The sequence below is a fragment of the Carcharodon carcharias genome, chromosome 5 (assembly GCF_017639515.1).
Source record: "Carcharodon carcharias isolate sCarCar2 chromosome 5, sCarCar2.pri, whole genome shotgun sequence".
NCBI lineage: Eukaryota > Metazoa > Chordata > Chondrichthyes > Lamniformes > Lamnidae > Carcharodon > Carcharodon carcharias.
The window spans coordinates 107,927,851-107,946,262 of record NC_054471.1 but is presented as its reverse complement, the minus strand read 5'-3'; the positions used below and the strand labels follow the sequence as shown (position 1 = coordinate 107,946,262).

The 18,412-nt window shown below is 41.6% G+C and overlaps 1 protein-coding gene and 1 long non-coding RNA gene across 2 annotated transcripts in view; one reads left to right on the top strand and one right to left on the bottom strand.

Moving 5' to 3' along the window:
- Nucleotides 1–366, bottom strand: part of pcnx2 (pecanex 2) — a 215,934-nt gene extending 215,568 nt beyond the window's left edge. Inside the window, exon 1 of the mRNA XM_041188107.1 lies at nt 121–366. Within this exon, the coding sequence (XP_041044041.1) occupies nt 121–273 (153 nt within the window). The 5' untranslated portion in view covers nt 274–366. The remainder of the gene's footprint in view (nt 1–120) is intronic.
- Nucleotides 110–18,178, top strand: LOC121278060. The gene is made up of 3 exons (XR_005943045.1): nt 110–162; nt 17,625–17,989; nt 18,096–18,178. It is a non-coding gene; the product is annotated as an uncharacterized LOC121278060 (long non-coding RNA).
- Nucleotides 18,179–18,412: the final 234 nt, after the last annotated feature.

Here is an 18,412-nt window from a genome sequence, read left to right as displayed (position 1 = left end):
CAGGCGCCTCCCTCCTCCTCAGGCCCCTTCCCCAGTCCTGCCCCCCCTCAAGCCCTGCCCCCTCCCAACTCCAGCCCCGCCTCTCCCACCTCTAGCCCCACCCCTTTCTCCGCTACTCACCAGGTGTAACACAAAGGGGGCTCCGAGCAGCGCTAACCACAGGTAAAGGTGGAAGGTGTTAGAGAAGCCGCTTTGCTGGGGCTCCAGGTAGCAGCCACCCGTCAGCGCCGCCCATACCCCCCGCCGGAGGAAACTGACAAGCTGCCAGCCCATCCCGAATACACCCTCAGCCGCGGCCCGGTTGCGGGGTCTAGCCGTTCGCCGCCATGTTGCTTACGAGCGGCTCGCGCTCTTCCTTCCCATCATCCTCTGGGCCGTAGCTGGGCGGGGTCATGCCGCAGTCGGGCTTCCCTCCAGGTCCGGGAGAGCGGCAAGCACTGGGGTTTCTCCCTCCAATTTGAGGGGAGTAACATGTACCGGGGTTCCCCCCTGTACGAACGCTGCGTTTTTCTCCAGGCGGGGGAGAGCAGTTAACAGCTGGGTTCTCCCCCAGGCTTTGGAGAACACTAGGCGGAGGTGATGATCAACGTGCAGTCGGTGTTCCCACCAGGCAAGGGAAAATAGCAAAATCACTGGTGTTTTATTGCAGGCTGGGGAGGACAGTAAGTTTATCGGTGACCGGAGCAAGTTCCAGGGTTCTCCCAAGTCAGGTTACAAATACAACAGCTGGGAAGAACTGCAAGCACGAGGGTTCCTCCTTGCCTTGCAGCTGAGAATAACAGGCTGCTCCTCAATTTTGCACCTGGATTTTAAATGCTGTCTCTCAGCTTTTAGATGTTTCTGTCTGGTTTAATGTCACTACTGGGACGACTGTATCCGGTTTACATCACTACAATTGATCACAAAAATACCAGCCCTCGCAGTCACACCGTTCCCCTCCCATGCACTCAGACACGCTTGAGTATGCATTCCAGGCTGTCACACTAGTGACTGAGTACCCGGCAAGACACCATCCAGGACAAAGCAGCCCGCTTGATTGGCAGCACATCCACAAATATTCACTCCCTCCACCACCTATGCACAGTGGCAGCAGTGTCTACCATCTAAAGAAGCACTGCAGGAACTCAACAAGGCTCCTCAGACAGTACCTTCCAAACTCACGACAACTACCACCTAGAAGGAAAGGGCAGCAGATAGATGGGAACACCACCACCTGGAAGTTCCCCTCCAAGTCACTCACTATCCTGCCTTGGAAATATATCGCCGCCGTTCCTTCCCTGTCATTGGGCCAAAATCCTGGAACTCCCTTCCTAACAGTGCTGTGGGTGTACCTACACCACATGGACTGCAGCGGTTCAAGAAGGCAGCTCATCACCACCTTCTCAAGGGCAGCTAAAGATGGGCAATAAATGCTGGTACAGCCAGCGAAGCCCACATCCTGTGAATGAATTTAAAAAGTACCACTTTGTCAGAGGCTCTAGCTTTTAGATGAAACATGAAATTGAGGCTGTTTTCTCCCTTCGCTGGACATAAAAACACCCATGGCACTATTGGAAGAAGAGCCCTTTCCCCATACACCTCCAAACTAAATGCACTGCCCCACTCTCTCCCCATAACCCTGGATCAATCCAATACTAATCTCACTGTGCTGCTCCCCCCAGCACAGACCAGTACCAACCCTAGATTAATCCCATAGCCCTGTTCAGACACCGTAGCCCTGTAACAATCCCGAACTAATGCCATTGTCACCATTCTCAGCCTACAACCTTGCATCAGTCCTCAACCTATTCAACTGCCCAATTTTTCCCCATTTATTAATCCAAAATTAATCTCACTGTTCCGCTATTTCCCTATGGCACTGCATCAATCCCAAACTAATCTTACTGCATCCCTGTAGCCCTGTATCAGTCAATTACCAGTCCCACTCCCCCACTCTCTTATTACCCTGTATCAATCCGAGACTGTTCCCATTGCCTCATTCTCACCTCACAGTCCTACCTTAATCCCAAACTCATCTGCTGCCCCACTCTTCCCATAATTTTATAGCTTCAATTATTGATTTACCTTCTTCCTTTAAAAATCAAACAATCCGTAGCTTGACTGCTTCTTGTGTAAAGCATTGCCTGCTACAACTTAATTCGGGGCCCAGGTTTTGTTACCAGTCTGTGTTTAATTTGTAATGGTTACTCTGCTAATCTAACCTTGCGGCGTAGCAAGTGCATTGTGATAAACAAGGCACAATATTGACTTTAGACAAAATGGCTGGGAAGTTGCGGTATCACAGTGGCCCCATGAGAGGGCAGCAAGCTGCTATGTTAGAATGCGATATGTGTGCAGCAGGAAGGGGGAGGGTGTTACATAGACTGGACAAGGTGTTAGTTGAGCAGTGAGGAATAGTGATCTTTGTCTGATGTTTCTTCAGAAGAAAGCTCATGACACTAGGAAAGGAAAAACTAAGCATTGTTAAACAAAAAAACATCTTTTCCAGTCAAGCAGCTGTGAAGAAGGTGCAAATTGGAGATAGAAAGGTGCAGAGGGAATGTGGAGCGAAGACATGTCAGTGTTCCAGAGTATCTGGATTGTATTTGTTTTGTAAAATAAAATGTTTTCTGTGGGATGCTGTCAAATCTGTGACTCCTCTAGGGTGGCTGGTTAGGTGGACCTTGGATAAACAATTAATGGAACTCCTCATTCACCAGGCAGTGAAGTCCCCCATTCCCATTTGACTTTGATCTTTAATCACCAAACTCTATGGCTTCAACATTTCACCCTGTCCAGTGCCAGAGATGTCAGTACAGATGATGTAAGAATACCCTGAATTTCATCAGATTTTACCAGAGGTTCGGTGTGCCGCCTAGCCCCACTTTTCCCGCAATAAACATGGCTCCTGCCACATCTCCAGTATTGGACAGTCCACAGAGATTCAGGCCTTTGATTTGCACCCTTTTGAAAATAGTGGATGGTGGTTGGTGGGTGGGGTGGGGGGGTGTGGAGGCGGTGGCAGTGATGTGTTAGGGTGTTTGGAAAGATAGTTCCAGGGTTCACCACCCTCAACCACGCAGAAGACTATCTCATGTACATCCTGTACCCAGTGGGTGCCACTTTTGTTTCTGAGTCAGAAGGTTGTGGGTTGAAGTCCCACACCAAGGATGTGAGCACAAAAATCTAGACTGACACTCCCGAACAGTACTAAGGCAGTGCTGCCCTGTCCGAGGTGCTGTCTTTCAGAAGGGATGTTAAACCAAAGCTCCATCTTCCTTTCTAGTGGGCATGAAAGATCCCACAGCACTATTTCAAAGAAAAATAAATACACGTCCTGTAGAATATTTATCCTTTAACAAACATTACTAGAACAGATTATCTGGTCATCACATTTTCATTTATGGGGGCTTGCTGTGCTCAAATTGATTGTGCCATTTTGTATATTACAATAGTGATTACACTTCAAAAGCACTTCATTGCCTGTAAACTGCTTTGAGACATCTTGAGGTTGTGAAAGGCACTGATATAAATGCAAGTCAGTGCAAAACTTGCCTTTTTCTGCTTTGTACTAATGCCACCTTGTTGATCATTCTCGATTTAAGTCGAAGCAGCTCTCAGAATGAACCCTGCTAATTCCACTCATTATCCAACCTGCTTTATCAATGTTCAGTCTGGCTAGAGGATTGAACCTTTCTCTGTCCTGATTCCAGGGTTCTAAATAGTCCGCCAAGCAAAGGTAGTCCATAGTGTTAAATCCCTAAATCTGGTTTCTCCTGCTAAGTTTCAGTTGTTGCAATAGCCAATGTGGGGCATGCAAAGTGCACAGGGCAAAAACTGAAACTCAGCATCACCACACCACCACCACCCCGCCCCCCCTCTCCCCGCCCCTCCATATTGCAGAGTTTTGCCATGGGTGATGCATGCCTGGTTGCTCAGAAGCACCAGACATATATGTGAACATCAATCATAGGAAGCAACTAGGGTGGGCAGGATAGTGGATGTGCACATCCTGCTGAGAAAAGCTGGTGTCTGTGTGCGCATGTGTGCACATACATGATGCATGTGTTTGTCCATGTGTGTGTGTACATACATGTGATGTTCACCTATATGATCTATGTGTGTGTGTTTGTTGGTACCCGTATAACTTATTCTAAACCACATGCAGCGTAACTAAGTTTAACTGGTTCATTTTTCCCACTAATAGTTGGTACTTTTAAGCTGCTACATTCCCTTGCTCATTTGCATCAACTTCTGGTCCACCATGCCTCCAATTTAAAATGCTCAGTGGTGTTCAAATTCCTTCATGAACTCACCCCTCCCCATCCCTATAACCCTTCCAGGCCTGCAACCCCTCCCCAAACTCTTGGTTCCTCTGACTCTAGCCTCTTGTGTGTCCCCCAGCTTCCACCTTCACTCCACAGTCAGCCACCTGAGTCCAAACTCTCCAGAATTCCCTTCGGTCCCTCTACCATCTCACCACATCCTTCCCCAACCTTCTTTAAGATCCTCTCTAAAAACAGTCATATAGTTACCAATATTGCTAAATAGCTTTGAAATAATTGCTAAATAGCTTAAAAAAGAATCTTTGAAATGGATGTTGAGAAGAACTCCAGATGTGTAAAGCAGAAAGCATTTGGTCTGATTAGGGTTTTGTGTTATGCAGTTATAACTTTTTCAGGTTAATTATTGATGTATGTTGTTGCTGTAAAACAGAACGAGTCACTACATCACAGAATATTTGTGGCAGTTAATAAATCAAATTACTGCATTGCAGTCAGAACAGGAATGATATGGAGGAAGAGGGTGGTTCGTGAAGGACTCAGAGGCACAGGAGGGGACGAGGGCAGCAGAACTATCTCAGGGACTGAGAGCTAGAGGAGGAGTCTGGGACACAGAAAGCAACATGAGGTGGAATGAAATATGCAAATTGAAGCATTCTTAAGGCCCCCTTTCCCAGTCAGTCTGTCAGTTCGTCACTATTGTTTAGTCTGGTTCCAGGGTTTTGAAAACTGTCAATAAAAACTGGATTCCACATCAAAGAAAATCCAACATGTGATATGCATGGAATTCTCATCTTGACATCTGTTTACCTTTTATTATTTTAGCAACAAGAATAGCACTAGGAAAGTCAGATGTTCTGTCTCAATCTTGTTCTGTTCGCCCTATCAGGTAAAATATCTCAGGGTGCTATTTTGAGAAAGAGCAAGGGTGTTATCTCCAGTGTCCTGGCCTATCCAACATCACAAAAACATGATCAGATATCATAATCACATTCCTGCTTGCTGTGTCCAACTTTCCTACATTACAATAGTAACTAGACATCAAAAGTACTTAATTGGCTGTAAAGTGCTTTGAGATGTCCTGGGATCACGAAAGGCACTATATAAATGCAAGTCTCCTTGTCAACAGAGAAGTTTGGAAATGGACAAAAGATTGCAGGGTATTGGGAAAGAGCAGGGGCAAGCAGGATTAGTTGGATAGAGGCAACACAGACACAATGGGCTTCCTCCTATTCTGCAGCATTCTATAAACAGTGGGTCTTTTCATATATTATTGAGAGACACTGGTGAGTGAAAGTGAACAAGATTTAGTGATAACTCTGTGGGGTGATTGTTGCCAGTACCCACCCACCTGGCCAGTGGCTACTCAGACCTTATTTGCATGGGGGTGGGGGATTCCCAGCAGACTTCAAGTACACATTGGTTCTGTGCCCCATGCAAAATCTGAAAAAACAGTCACTAGATGTACCCACAAGTTGTTATTTAATCATAGAAAAATGTGCAAGAAGTTTTCTCTGCATAATTCTGCCCTTCCATCTCGGGTAGTCATTCCTTCACAGTCTTGAGTGCTGGGAATTTTCAGATACTGTGGAGAAATTCCATCTGTGTACAAGAGATACTTATGAACATATTAAATTGATAGTCAGGAAAAGAGCACCTAATCCATCAAGCTTGCCTCATGTTGACGGTGGCTGGAGAATCATAACCAAATACTTCCGACCACCATCATCACCCCCATCTTTCCTGCTTCCCCTCTCCCCCCCAAATGTACAGCCATATAATCTCCTGGGAAAGGCTGAAAAAATCCAAGGCCATTAAGGGGGAAAGCCTCTGGGCAATTCCTCACTGGCACTCGCAGACAATAGAAGCTATTCCAGGAGATCACATGGATGAAGTGTTTTCTAGAAAGACATTAACTTCTATGTGGCACAATCAAGATTTGGTCAGCAGTAGGGAAAATGCTGGAACCTACAGTTAGGGACATGATGACTGAGCTCTTGGAAAATCAGAATTGGACAAAGTCAGTACAAAATTATGAAAGGAAAGTTATGTTTGTTACATGTATTAAGATTTTTTTTAAGGTTGTAACTAGCAGGTAGTTAAGGGGGATCTAGCTGATGTCATGTTTTTGGACCTTCAAAGAAAACATTTGATAAGTTGCCAGACAGGCGATTACAAATCAATTGTGACTCATTGGATTGGGGGTAATAGAGTAGCATGGATAAAGGACTGGTTAATGGAGAGAAAAAAAAGAGTAGGAATAAATATTTTTTTTCTTTCATGGATGTGGGAGCATTGACAAGGCCAGCATTTTGTTGCCCATTGATAAGGATTATTTTTAGGGTGACAGGCTGTAAAAAGTAAGGTATCACAAGAATTAGTCCTTGGCCTCAGCTATTTACAATCTATATTAATGACTTAGGTGAGGGGATTGAGCGTAATTTATCCAAATGTTCTTAAAATTCTAAATTAATTCGGAAAGTAAGCTTTGAGAAGAATGTAAAGAGGCTGCAAAGGAATATAAACAGATTAAGTGAGTGTGCAAAAATATGGCAGCTGGAATATAATGTGGGGAAGTGTGAAGTTATTCAAAATAGAAAAACAGAATATTTTCTAAACAGTGAGAGACTGAGAAATGTTGGTATTCAGAAGGACCTGGGTTGTCCTTGTACAGGAATAACAAAGTTGGCATTCAGGTACAGCAAGCAACTAAAGAAGCAAATGGTATGTTAGCCTTTATTATGAAAGGATTAGCATATATGGGTAAAGAATTCTTACTACAATTATATAGGGCTTTGATTAAACCAGATCTGGAGTACTGTGTATAGTTGTGTCTCTCCTTATCCAAGGAAGGATATACTTGCCTCTGGGAGTGCAATGAAGGTTCACTGGACTCTTTCCTGGAAAGGAGGGATTGTCCTCTGGGGAGAAATTGAGTAGACTAGGCCTAAATTCCCTGCAGTTTAGAAGATTGAGAAGTCACCTAATTGAAACATATAAAATTCTTAAGGGGCTTGACTGAGTAGATGTTGGGAGCCTGTTTCCCTGGACGGCAAACCTAGAACTCGGGAATCACAGGGTGGAATTTTACACCCCCACTGCAGCAAGTCGGGGGGCAGGGCCGTAAAACACGGCGAGCCGTTCAGAAGTCCATTGATTTCAGCAGGACCGTAAAATTCCACTCATAGCCTCGGCATCAGTAGTCAGTCATTTAGGGCTGAGTTGAGAAATTTCTTCACTCAAAGTGGGATGAATCTTTGGAATTCTAGGTACTCCACAGAGGTGTGGATGCTCACTCATTGAGTATATTCAAGACAGAGATCAATAGATTTTGGGGTAATAAGGGAAGGGAAACAGTGATATTGTGGGAAGGTGGAGTTGAGGTAGATCAGTTTTGATCTTATTGAATGACAAAGTAGGTGCAAAGGGCAAAATAGTCTACCCACTATCTCCTATATTCTTAAGTCCAGTTCCCCCTCAAAAGGGTACAAAGTCAGCAGCAATCACACCAGCCAGCAACATATTCCAGAGGCCTCACTATCCTCAGGGAAATGAAAAACCACCCAATATCCAGTCTATTTCTATTTTTACTTAGTTTAAAGTTGTGTCCTCTAGCCCTCCCCAAGTTGTTAAACTGGAATAATCTATCAGTAATGAGGCTATCACGTCCTTTAATTGCTTTATAGACTTCTGTGAGGTCATTTCTAAGATACTGTGTTCTAGTAAATGGACCAATGTTCTCGAGCCTATCTGAGCAGCTGAGGTTCTTTGAGCTAGGATTCATTCTTGCAGCTCTCCTCTGGACCTTTTTCTCAGGTCATGAAGTCACTCTCCATGTGGATCATTGGGAGTTGCTGTTTCCGCTTGGTGCTCACAAAACTACAGTAAACAAAATGGATTGACAAATCAGGCTTAGAATTATACAGAAACTAAATAGTAGTGGCGAGAGATCAAATGTGGGATGTAATAAATTGAAGAGAGAAGACAAGAAAGCAAGGTAGCGATAAAAAAAATGATAATCCGAGCATGGCAAGAAGAAACAGAGCTCGTTTGCAGGTACAGCAAGTAATTAGAAAAGTGAATGTTATCATTTATTGCAAGGAGAATTGAATAAATAAGTGGGGAGGTTATGCTTCAGTTGTACAGGACACTAGTGAGACCGCATTTGTAGTACTGTGTACAGTATTGGTCACCTTATTTAAGGAAGGATGTAAATGCGTTGGAAGCAGTTCAGAGAAGGTTTACCAGACTAATACCTGGAATGGGTGGATTGTCTTATGAGGAACGGTTGGACAGACTAGGCTTGTATCCGCTGGAGTTTAGAAGAGTAAGAGGTGACTTGATTGAGACATATAAAATCCTGAGGGGTCTTGGCAAGGTGGATGTGGAGAGGATGTTTCTTCTTGTGGAAGAATCTAGAACTAGGAGTCACTGTTTAAAAATAAGGGGTCGCCCATTTAAAACGGAGAAGCAGTGAAATTGTTTCACTGAGAGGGTTGTGAGTCTTTGGAACACTCTTCCTGAAAAGGTGGTGGAAGCAGAGTCTTTGAATATTTTTAAGGCAGAGGTGGATAGATTCTTAGTAAGGGGCTGATAGGTTGTCAAGGGTTGGTGGGATGCAGATTTCAGGTTACTGTCAGATCAGCCATGACCTTATTAAATGGTAGAGCAGACTCGAGGGGCTGAATGGCCTATGCCTACTCCTTGTTTGTATGTTCATGCAAACTTAAGAGTAGTCAGCAGACAAGGCTAGAGGCTGCAGAAGTAGTAAATGATAGAACTAAAGGCTCTGCATCTAATGCAGGTAGCATTCATAACGAAACGGATGAATTGTAAGTTCAAATAGAAATAAATATGTATAATCTGATAGCCATTACAGAGACATGGCAAGATAGCAATGGCTGGGGTCTGAATATTCAAGGGTACATGACATTTCGGAAGGACACGAGATAGGAGTGGAGAGATAGCTCTGTTAATTAAAGATGACATTAGTTCAGTAAAGAGGAATGACCTTAGTTCTAAAGATCAAAATGTAGAATCCATTTGGATAGAGATAGGAAATAGTTAAAATAAGAAGTCACTTGTGGGAGTAGTTTATAGGCCCCTTGACAGTAACCACACTGTAGGATGGGGTATAAAGGAAGAAATAATGGAGGCTCGTGAAAAAGGTATGGCAATAATCAAGGATGATTTTAATCTGCATATAGATTGGATGAATCAGATTGGCAAAGGTAGCCCGGAAGAAGAGCTCATAGACTATTTTCGGGACAGTTTCTTAGAGCAGTTCATTCTACAGCCAACCAGATCTTGTAACGTGCAATGAGACAAGATAATTAATGACCTCATAGTAAATGCACCCCTAGGTAGCAGTGATCATAACATGATTGAATTTGACATTCAGTTTGAGGGAGAGAAGAGTGGATCTAAGAGTAGTGTTTTAAATTTAAATAAGGGCAATTATGAGGGGATGAAGACAGAGCTGGCTGAAGTGAACTGGGAAATTAGATTAAGGAATAGGTCAGTAGATGCAGTGGCAGACATTTAACAAGATATTTAATAACACTCAGCAAAGATACATTCCAGTAGAAAGAAAGATTCTAAGGGAAGGATGCACTGACCATGGCTAACTAAGGAAGTTAAAGATAGTATCAAATTGAAAGAAAAAGCACGCAATTCCGCAGATTAGTGGCAGATCAGAAGATTGGACAGAATATAAAAAAGCAAAGAATGACTAAAATAATAATGAGGAGGGAGAAATTAGAGTACAAGAGAAAGCTAGCAAGAAATATAAAAACAGATAGTAAGTTTCGACATATATTTAGAAAGGAAAAGAGTAAATAAAGTGAGCATTGGTCCTCCAGGGTGAGTTAGGGGAATTAATAATGGAAAATAAGGAAATGGTGGATGAATTGAACAGATATTTTGCACCTGTCTTCACTGTAAAGGATACAAATAACATTCCAGAAATAATTGTAAAATGAGGTGAAAGGGAGGGAGGAACTTAAAACAATTATAATCAACAGGGAAAGGGTAGTGAGAAAATTAATAGAACTAAAAACTAAGAAGCCCCCAGTTCCTGATGGACTTCATCCTAGGATCTTAAAAGAAGTGGCCGCTGAGATAGTAGATGCTTTGGTTTTGATTTTCCAAACTTCCTTAGATTCTGGAAAGTCCCACCAGATTGGAAAGTAGGGAATATAACTCTTCTGTTCAAGAAAGGAGGGAGACAGAAAGCAGGGAACTGCAGGCCAGTTAACATAACATCTATCATATGGAAAATGCTGGAATCTGTTATTAACGAGGTTATAGCAGGGCATTTGGAAAACCCTAATGTAATTAGGCAGAGTCAACATAATATCGTGAAAAGGAAATAGTATTTGACTAATTTATTAGAGTTGTTTGGGAAAGTAACAGGCTATATGGATAATGGGGAACCTGTAGACTTGGTGTAATTAGATTTCCAGAGGTCATTTGACAAGGTGCCACATTATAGGTTACTACACAAAATAAGAGCTCATGGTGTAAGGGGTAACATATTAGGCATAAATAGAGGATTGGTTAGCTAACAGGAAACGGACAGTAGGCATAAATTTTCAGGTTGACAAGATGTAATGAATGGAGTGCCACAGGGACTAGTGTTGGGCCTTCAACTATATATAATCTATATCAATGACTTTAATGAAGGGACCAAGTGTATAATTGCTAAATTTTCTGATGACACAAGATAGGTAGGAGAGTAAGTCATGAAGAGGACATTAGGAGTCTGCAAAGGGATATGGGTAGGTTAAATGAGTGGGAAACAAATTGGCAGATGGAGTATAATGTGGGAAAATGTGAACTTGTCCGCTTTGGCAGGAACAATAGAAAAGCAGCATATTATCTAAATGGAGAGAGATTGCAGAACTCTGCGATACAAAGGCATCTGGGTGTCTTGGTACATGAATCACAAAAAGTTAGTATGCAGGTACAGCAAGTAATTAGGAAGGCAAATGGAATGTTGGCAAGGGGAATGGGAAGTTTTTCTATAATTGTACAGGGCATTGGTGAGACCACATCTGGAGTACTGTGTATAATTTTGGTCATCTTACTTAAAGGATAAAATTGCATTAGCAGTTCAGAGAAGGTTCATTCAATGGGTTCCTGGGATGAGAAGGTTATCTTATGAGGAAAGGTTGAGCCTGGATCCATTGGAGTTTAGAAGAATGAGGTGATCCTAATGAATCACCTAAGATCCTGAGGAGACTTGACAGAGTGGATGCAAGGGGGAGTTTCTCCTTGTGGGAGAAACCAGAACTAGGGTGTACAGTTTAAAAATAAGGGGTCTCCCTTCAAAGAGGAGATGACGAGAATTATTTTCTCTGAGTCATGAATCTGTGGAACTCTCTTCCCCAGCGAGTGTAGAGTCAGGGTCATTGAATATTTTTTATTAAGGCAAAGGTAGATAGATTCTTGACTAACAAAGAAGTCAAAGGGCATCGAAGGTAGGCAGGAAAGTGGCGTTGAGGCCACAATCAGATCAGCCATGATCTTATTGAATGACAGAGCAGGTTCAAGGGTCCAAATGGCCCACTCCTACTCCTAATTTGTATGTTCATAGAATAAAAGGAGGCCATTCAGCTGATTGTGTCTGTGCTAAGTCTTTGAAAGTTATTCAATTGGTCCGTCTCCTTTGCTTTTCCCACATAGCCCTACAAATTTTTCTCCTTCAAGTATTTATCCAGTTCCATTTTGAAAATTACTATTGAATTGCTATTGCTAGTGAAAGAAACACTACAAATCTGCAAAGATTAGTGGTAGGTCAGAAGATTGGTCTCATTTTAAGAACCAGCAAAGAATGACTAAAAAAAAGAATAAAAAGGGAGAAAGAAGTGTATGAGAAAGCTAGCTAGAAACATAAAAGTAGATAGTAAGAATTTCTACAAATATTTAAAGAGGAAAAGAGTAACCAAAGCAAGTGTTGATCCTCTGCAGAGTGGGCTTAGGGAATTGATAATGGATAACAAGGAAATGGCAGAGGTGTTGAACAGGTATTGTGTGTCTGGCTTCAATGTAGAAGATTTAGAAAACTTCCTGAAGATACTTGAAAATCAAGAGGTGAATGGGAGTGAAGTCATCACTGGGGTAAAAAGGTTAATTAATAATCTTGTTGTAAAAGGACCTTTAAAGATGAGTGACCACAATATGATAGAATTTTACTTTATGTTTGAAAGTGAGGTAGTTCACTTCGAAGCAAGGTTGAAGTAAAGGTTAAATAAAGGAAATTATGAAGGCATGAAGGACAAATTGGCTGAGGTGGATTGGAAACATACATTAAAAGGTATGACTATACAGAGGCAATGTAAAGTCTTCAAAGAACTATTACATAGCTTACAGCATCTATACATTCCTTCAAGGTGCAAAATCCCAAAAAAGTCAGTCAACCATGGCTGACAAAGGAAGTCAAGGATTATATAAGATTAAAAGAAAAGCTTATAAAGTTGCCAGAAGGAGGAGTAAACCTGAGGATTGGGAGGTTTTTTAGAATACAGCAAAGGAAGACCAAAAAACTGGTAAATAAAGAGAGAATAGAATGTGAATGCAATCTAGCAAAAAACATAAAAACAGACTGTAAAAGCTTCTATTGGTAGGTAAAAAAGGAAGCGTTTGGCTAAGATAAATGTGGGTCCGTTACAGGCAGAGTCAGGAGAATTCATAATGGGGAATGAAGAAATGTCAGAGAATTTAAATGATTATTTTGTGTCTGTTTTCACTGAGGAAGATACAGGTATTCTCCCAGATTTAGATATTCAAGGAACTAGGGAGAATGAGCAGTTGAAGGAAATTAGTATAAGTAAGAAGCTTGCATTGGAGAAATTACTGGGACTGAAAGTGGATAAGTCCGCGGAACCTGATATTCTGCATCCCAGAGTGTTGAAAGAGGTTGCTATAGAAATACTGGATGCATTGGTGATCGTTTTCCAAAATTCTACAGATCCTGGAATGGTTCCTAAAGATTGGAAGGTAGCAAATGTCATCCCACTATTTAAGAAGGGAGGGAGAGAGAAAACAGGAACTACAGACCTATTATTAGCCTTACATCAGGAGTAGGGAAAATGCTAGAATCTATTATAAAGGATGTGATAAATGGATACTTGGATAATCATGATAATCATAGTCAGCATGGATTTGTGAATGGGAAATCATGTTTGACAGACTGGTTGGAGTTTTTTGAAGATGTTACTAACAAAATTGGTAAAGGAGAGTTGATGGATGTAGTATACTTGGCATTTCAGAAGGCTTTTGATAAAGTCCCCCACAGGAGGTTGATTAGCAAAATAAAAGCACACGCAATAGGAGGCAATATACTAGCATGGATTAAGGATTGGCTAACAGCAAGAAAACAGAGAGTAGGAATAAACCGGTCATTCTTGCATTGGCAGGCTGTGACTAGTGGGGTACCACAAGCATTAGTACTTGGGCCCCAGCTATTCACAATATATATCAATGATTTGGATGTGGGGACCAAATGTAATATTTCCAAGTTCACAGATGATACAAAGCTAGGCAGAATGTGTGTTGTGAGGAAGATGTAAAGCGACTACAGGAGGATTTGGACATGCTTAGTGATTGGGTAAGAACATAGCAGATGGCGTATAATGTGGAAAATGTAAGGTTATCCACTTTGGTAGAAGGAATAGATGTCCAGATAATTTCTAAATGGTAAAGAGATTAGAAAATGTAGATGTACAAAGGGACCTGGGTGTCCTTGTCCATTAGTCACTGAAAACTAACATGCAAGTGCAACAGGCAATTAGGAAGGCTAATAGAATATTATGAGAAGATTTGAGTACATGAGTAGTGAAGACTTGCTTCAATTGTATAGAAGCTTGGTTAGGCTGCACCTGAAGTACTGTGTGCAGTTTTGATCCCCTTACCTCAGAAAGGATATTATTACCATAGAGGGCAATAAAGGTTCACTAGACTTGTTCCAGGGATGGCAGGACTGTCTTATGAAAAGAGACTGGGGAAATTGGGCCTGTATTCTCTCGTGTTTCGAAGAATGAAAGTTAATCTCATACTTAAAGGGATAGACAGGGTAGATGCAGGTAAGATGTTTCCCCGGTTGGGGAGTCTAGAACCAGGGGACACAGTTTCAAAATAAGGGGGAAGCCACTTAGGACCAAGATGAGTAGAAATTTGTTTATTCAAAGGGTTGTGAATCTTTGGAATTCTCTACCCCAGAGGCCTGTGGAAGCTCAGTTATTGAGTATGTTTAAGGTAGGGATTGATAGATTTCTGATTAACAATAACATAAAGGGTTATGGGGATAGTGTGGCTAAAAGGCATTGAAGTGTTTGATTAGCCATGATCATATTGAACGGTGGAGCAAGCTTGCTGGGCTGAATGGCCTTTTCCTGTTCCTAAAACTATTGGATCTAAAGACTGACAAGTCCCCAGGACCAAATGGCCTGCATCCTAGTGTCTTAAAAGTGGCTGCAGAGATAGATGCATTGGTTATAATCTTTGTAAATTCCTTAGATTCTGGAAGGATTTCAGTGGATTGGAAAATAGCTAATGTAACACCTTTATTCAATAAAGGAGGGAGACAGAAAGTAGGAAACTACTGGCCAGTTAGCCTAACATCTGTCATAGGGATAATACTTGAATCCATCATCAAAGGAGGTTATAACAGGATACTTTGAAAATTATAATTTGATCAGGCAACATGGGTTTGTGAAAGGAAAATCAGGTTTGACTAATCCCTTTGAAGAAGTAACAAGCAAAGTGCAGAAAAGGAAACCTGTAGATTTGGTGTACTTGGATTTCCAGAAGGTGCCACATCAAAAGTTACTACACAAGACAAGAGTACAAGGTGTAGGGGGTAACATATTAGCATGGGTAAAGGATTGGTCAGCTAACAGGAAGCAGAGAGGAGGTCTTTTTGGGTTGGCAAGCTGCAACAAGTGGAGTACCACAGGGATCAGTGCTGGAGTCTCAACTGTTTACAATCTATATCAGTGATTTGGATGAAAGGACCAAATATATGGTAGATAACTTTGCTGATGACACCAAGATAGGTAGGAAAGTAAGTTGTCAAGAGGAGATATGGACAGGTTAAGTGAGTGGGCAAAAATTAGGCAAATGGAGTATACTGTGGGAAAATGTGAACTTGTCAACTTTGGCAGGAAGAATAGAAAAGCAGAATACTATTTAAATGGAGAGAGATTGAAGAACTCAGTAGTACAGAGGGATCTGGGTATCCTCGTGCATGAACCACAAAAGGTACAGCAACTGATTAGGAAGGCAAATAGAATGTTGGCATTTATTGCAAGGGTGGACTTACTGTAGCTGCATGGGGCATTGGTGAGACACTGGAGTACTGTGTACAATTTCAATCTCCTTATTTGAAAAAAGATATAATTGCTTTAGAAGCAGTTCAGAAAAGGTTCACTCAGCTCATTCCTGGGATGAGGAGCTTATCTTGTGAAGAAAGATTGAACTGGTTGAGCCTATATCCGTTGGAGTTTGCAAGAATGAGAGGTGATCTTATTGAAACAAGGAAGATCCCAAGGGGATTTGATAATGTAGATACCAGGAGGATATTTCCACTTGTGGGCAAGACTAGAATCAGCGGACACAGTTTAAGAACAAGAGGTCTACCGTTTAAGACGGAGCTAAGGAGAAATGTTTTCTCTCAAAGGGTCGTCAGTATGTGGAACTCTCTTCCCCAGAAAGCAGAGAAGGTTGGGTCATTGAATTTTTTTCAGAGTTAAACAGATAGACAAGGGAATCAAAGGTTATGGGGACGCAGATGGCAAATTGGAGTTGAGACCACAATCCGATCAGCCATGATCATCTTGAATGGCGGAGTAGGCGAAGAGCCAAATGGCCTACTCTTGCTCTTAAGTCCTTCGTTCCTATGCTCCCACCACTCTTTCGGGCATTGTATTCCAGATCATAACTTAATGTGTAAAAAACTAAGCAATGTTGTCTCTGGTTTTCAACATTTATCTTAAATTTGTGTCCTCTGGTTACTAACTTATCACTGGAAAGTTTCTCCCCATCTATACTTATTAAAACTCCACAATTTTTGAACACCTCTGTAAATTTCCTCAGACCTTCTCTGCGCTAAGCCCCTGCAGATAACAAAGGTTCCTCATCCCTGGTTCCTTTCTAGTAAATTTCCTCTGCAAGGCTTTGACATCCTTCCTTAAGGGTGAAGCCCAGTATTGGACACTATACTTCAAATGGAGTCTAATCAATGATATTTAAAGGTTTAGCATAACTTCTTTGCTTTTGTACTCTATTAATAAAGTCAAGGATCCCATATGCATTTTTTTTAAAACAGCCTTCTCAACTTCAAAGATTTGTATACATGTAATCCCAGGTCTCTGTTCCTGAAACCTCTTTAAAATTGTATTCTTTACTTTATATTGCCCCTCCTTTTTCTTCCTTCCAAAATGCATGTTAAATTTCAACTGCCATGTATCCACCTATTTCACCAGTCTACGTCCTCCTGAAATCTTCTACCATCCTTACTGTTCTGAGTCTTACGTCATCAGAAACCTTGAAATCATGCCCTGTATACCCAAGCCCATATCATTAATATATATCAAAAGGTGCAGTGGTCGCAATACAGACTTAGTTTTTTCAGTTTCTTATACAGATTACTCAATAGATAAAAATTGTAAGTTAATGGGTTTTTTTTGGGGGCGAGTTTTTTTTGATTTCTCTGAAGGGGTACTGGTGTTGGGAGGTTTTGATGTTGACCTCAGATTCTGTCAGCCAGGCTCAGACCATATTGACTAGTCACCTGTTGGTCAGTGAATTGGCAAATCCATCTTCACACCAAGAACATGTTTCAGCAAGAACTACAAACTCATTGTGGGAAATAAGGAGAATCAAGCTTGCCTCACTTGGCAGCAACCCTCTCCTGGTTCGGAAGTATGCAAGTTTAAGCCTCACTTTATATAGGCTGATCTTGATTTGATCAAGCTTTGTAAATAACAAAGGTACTAGATGGTGTTTGTGTGGACCAATTATTTTGATTATGTTAGGAAGTACCACGGGTGATACTTACAAATTATGTAAAGGCAGATCTAGGTTGAAGTTTAGACAGTTTTTCTTCTCCCAGAGAATAGTGGATCTCTGGAATAGGCAGCTAGCTTATGCTATGAACACTGATTCGCTGAACTCCTTCAAGTGAAAGTTGAACCTGTTCCTGGCTGGAGTAACAAAAGGTTGTTACCTGGTAATGTAGATCAGGGTCATAGTGATCTCCAGGACTAGTTTCCATTGTCTAAGGGGGCCAGGGAGGAATTTTCCAGTTTCTTTTTTCCCTAATTGGCCACAGTTTAAACTTATTTTTTTTGCCTTACCCAGAGCTCACATAGCTCCCACTGGGTTGGGGAGTGAAGGATGAAACATCACAAACATGTGGGACAGGCTGGATGGGCAAGTAGGTGTTCTCCTGTGCTGTTGTTTGTATGAATCACATTTTGGATTGTGTGATAAAACAGATGAACCCAATACTCAAGTGACTGACTGTGTTACATTCGCTACTTCACACTGCTCCTTAATATTTGGTTTAATCATCAAAAACCTAAGCACCTTTTTGAAATGCCTAGCGGCCTATCTGGAGCTCAATCAACTGAAGAAATCCTGGGTTTGTTTAGAATGCAGGACAGCACACTGACAGTCAAAAGTGTTCTTGGCTGTACACTTGTGTTAACATGTTCAAATCTCTGGTAAGAAATCTAAAGAATTTGCAATCATACCTTTCAGCCAATGACATCAGAGGAAGCACCTTTTTTTTAATCTTCATTTTCTGCCTCTGCTCCATTTCACTTACAGGAGGCTTTGGGTTTCGCTGCAGACTACTGATTGTGAAAGAGAGGACTGTGAAATCCAGGAGTTTCTCAGCTTTGTATTCATCCAATGTGTAAAGTACAATGTGGAATAAATACCCAGCAGAGTGCCATCAGGTTATAATTCAGTTTGATGTAAAACCTTGGAGAAAAGATTATAAGTCTGGAACTTGAGTCTTTTGATACAGAGTGGTTGGCTAGCACCAGCTCCAACTGCTGAATGATGTTGAGGTTCTGAAGTCAAGGTTTTAATTGAAGACAGCTATCATTAAGGGTACAGGGAGTACCCTATAATTAATGGGA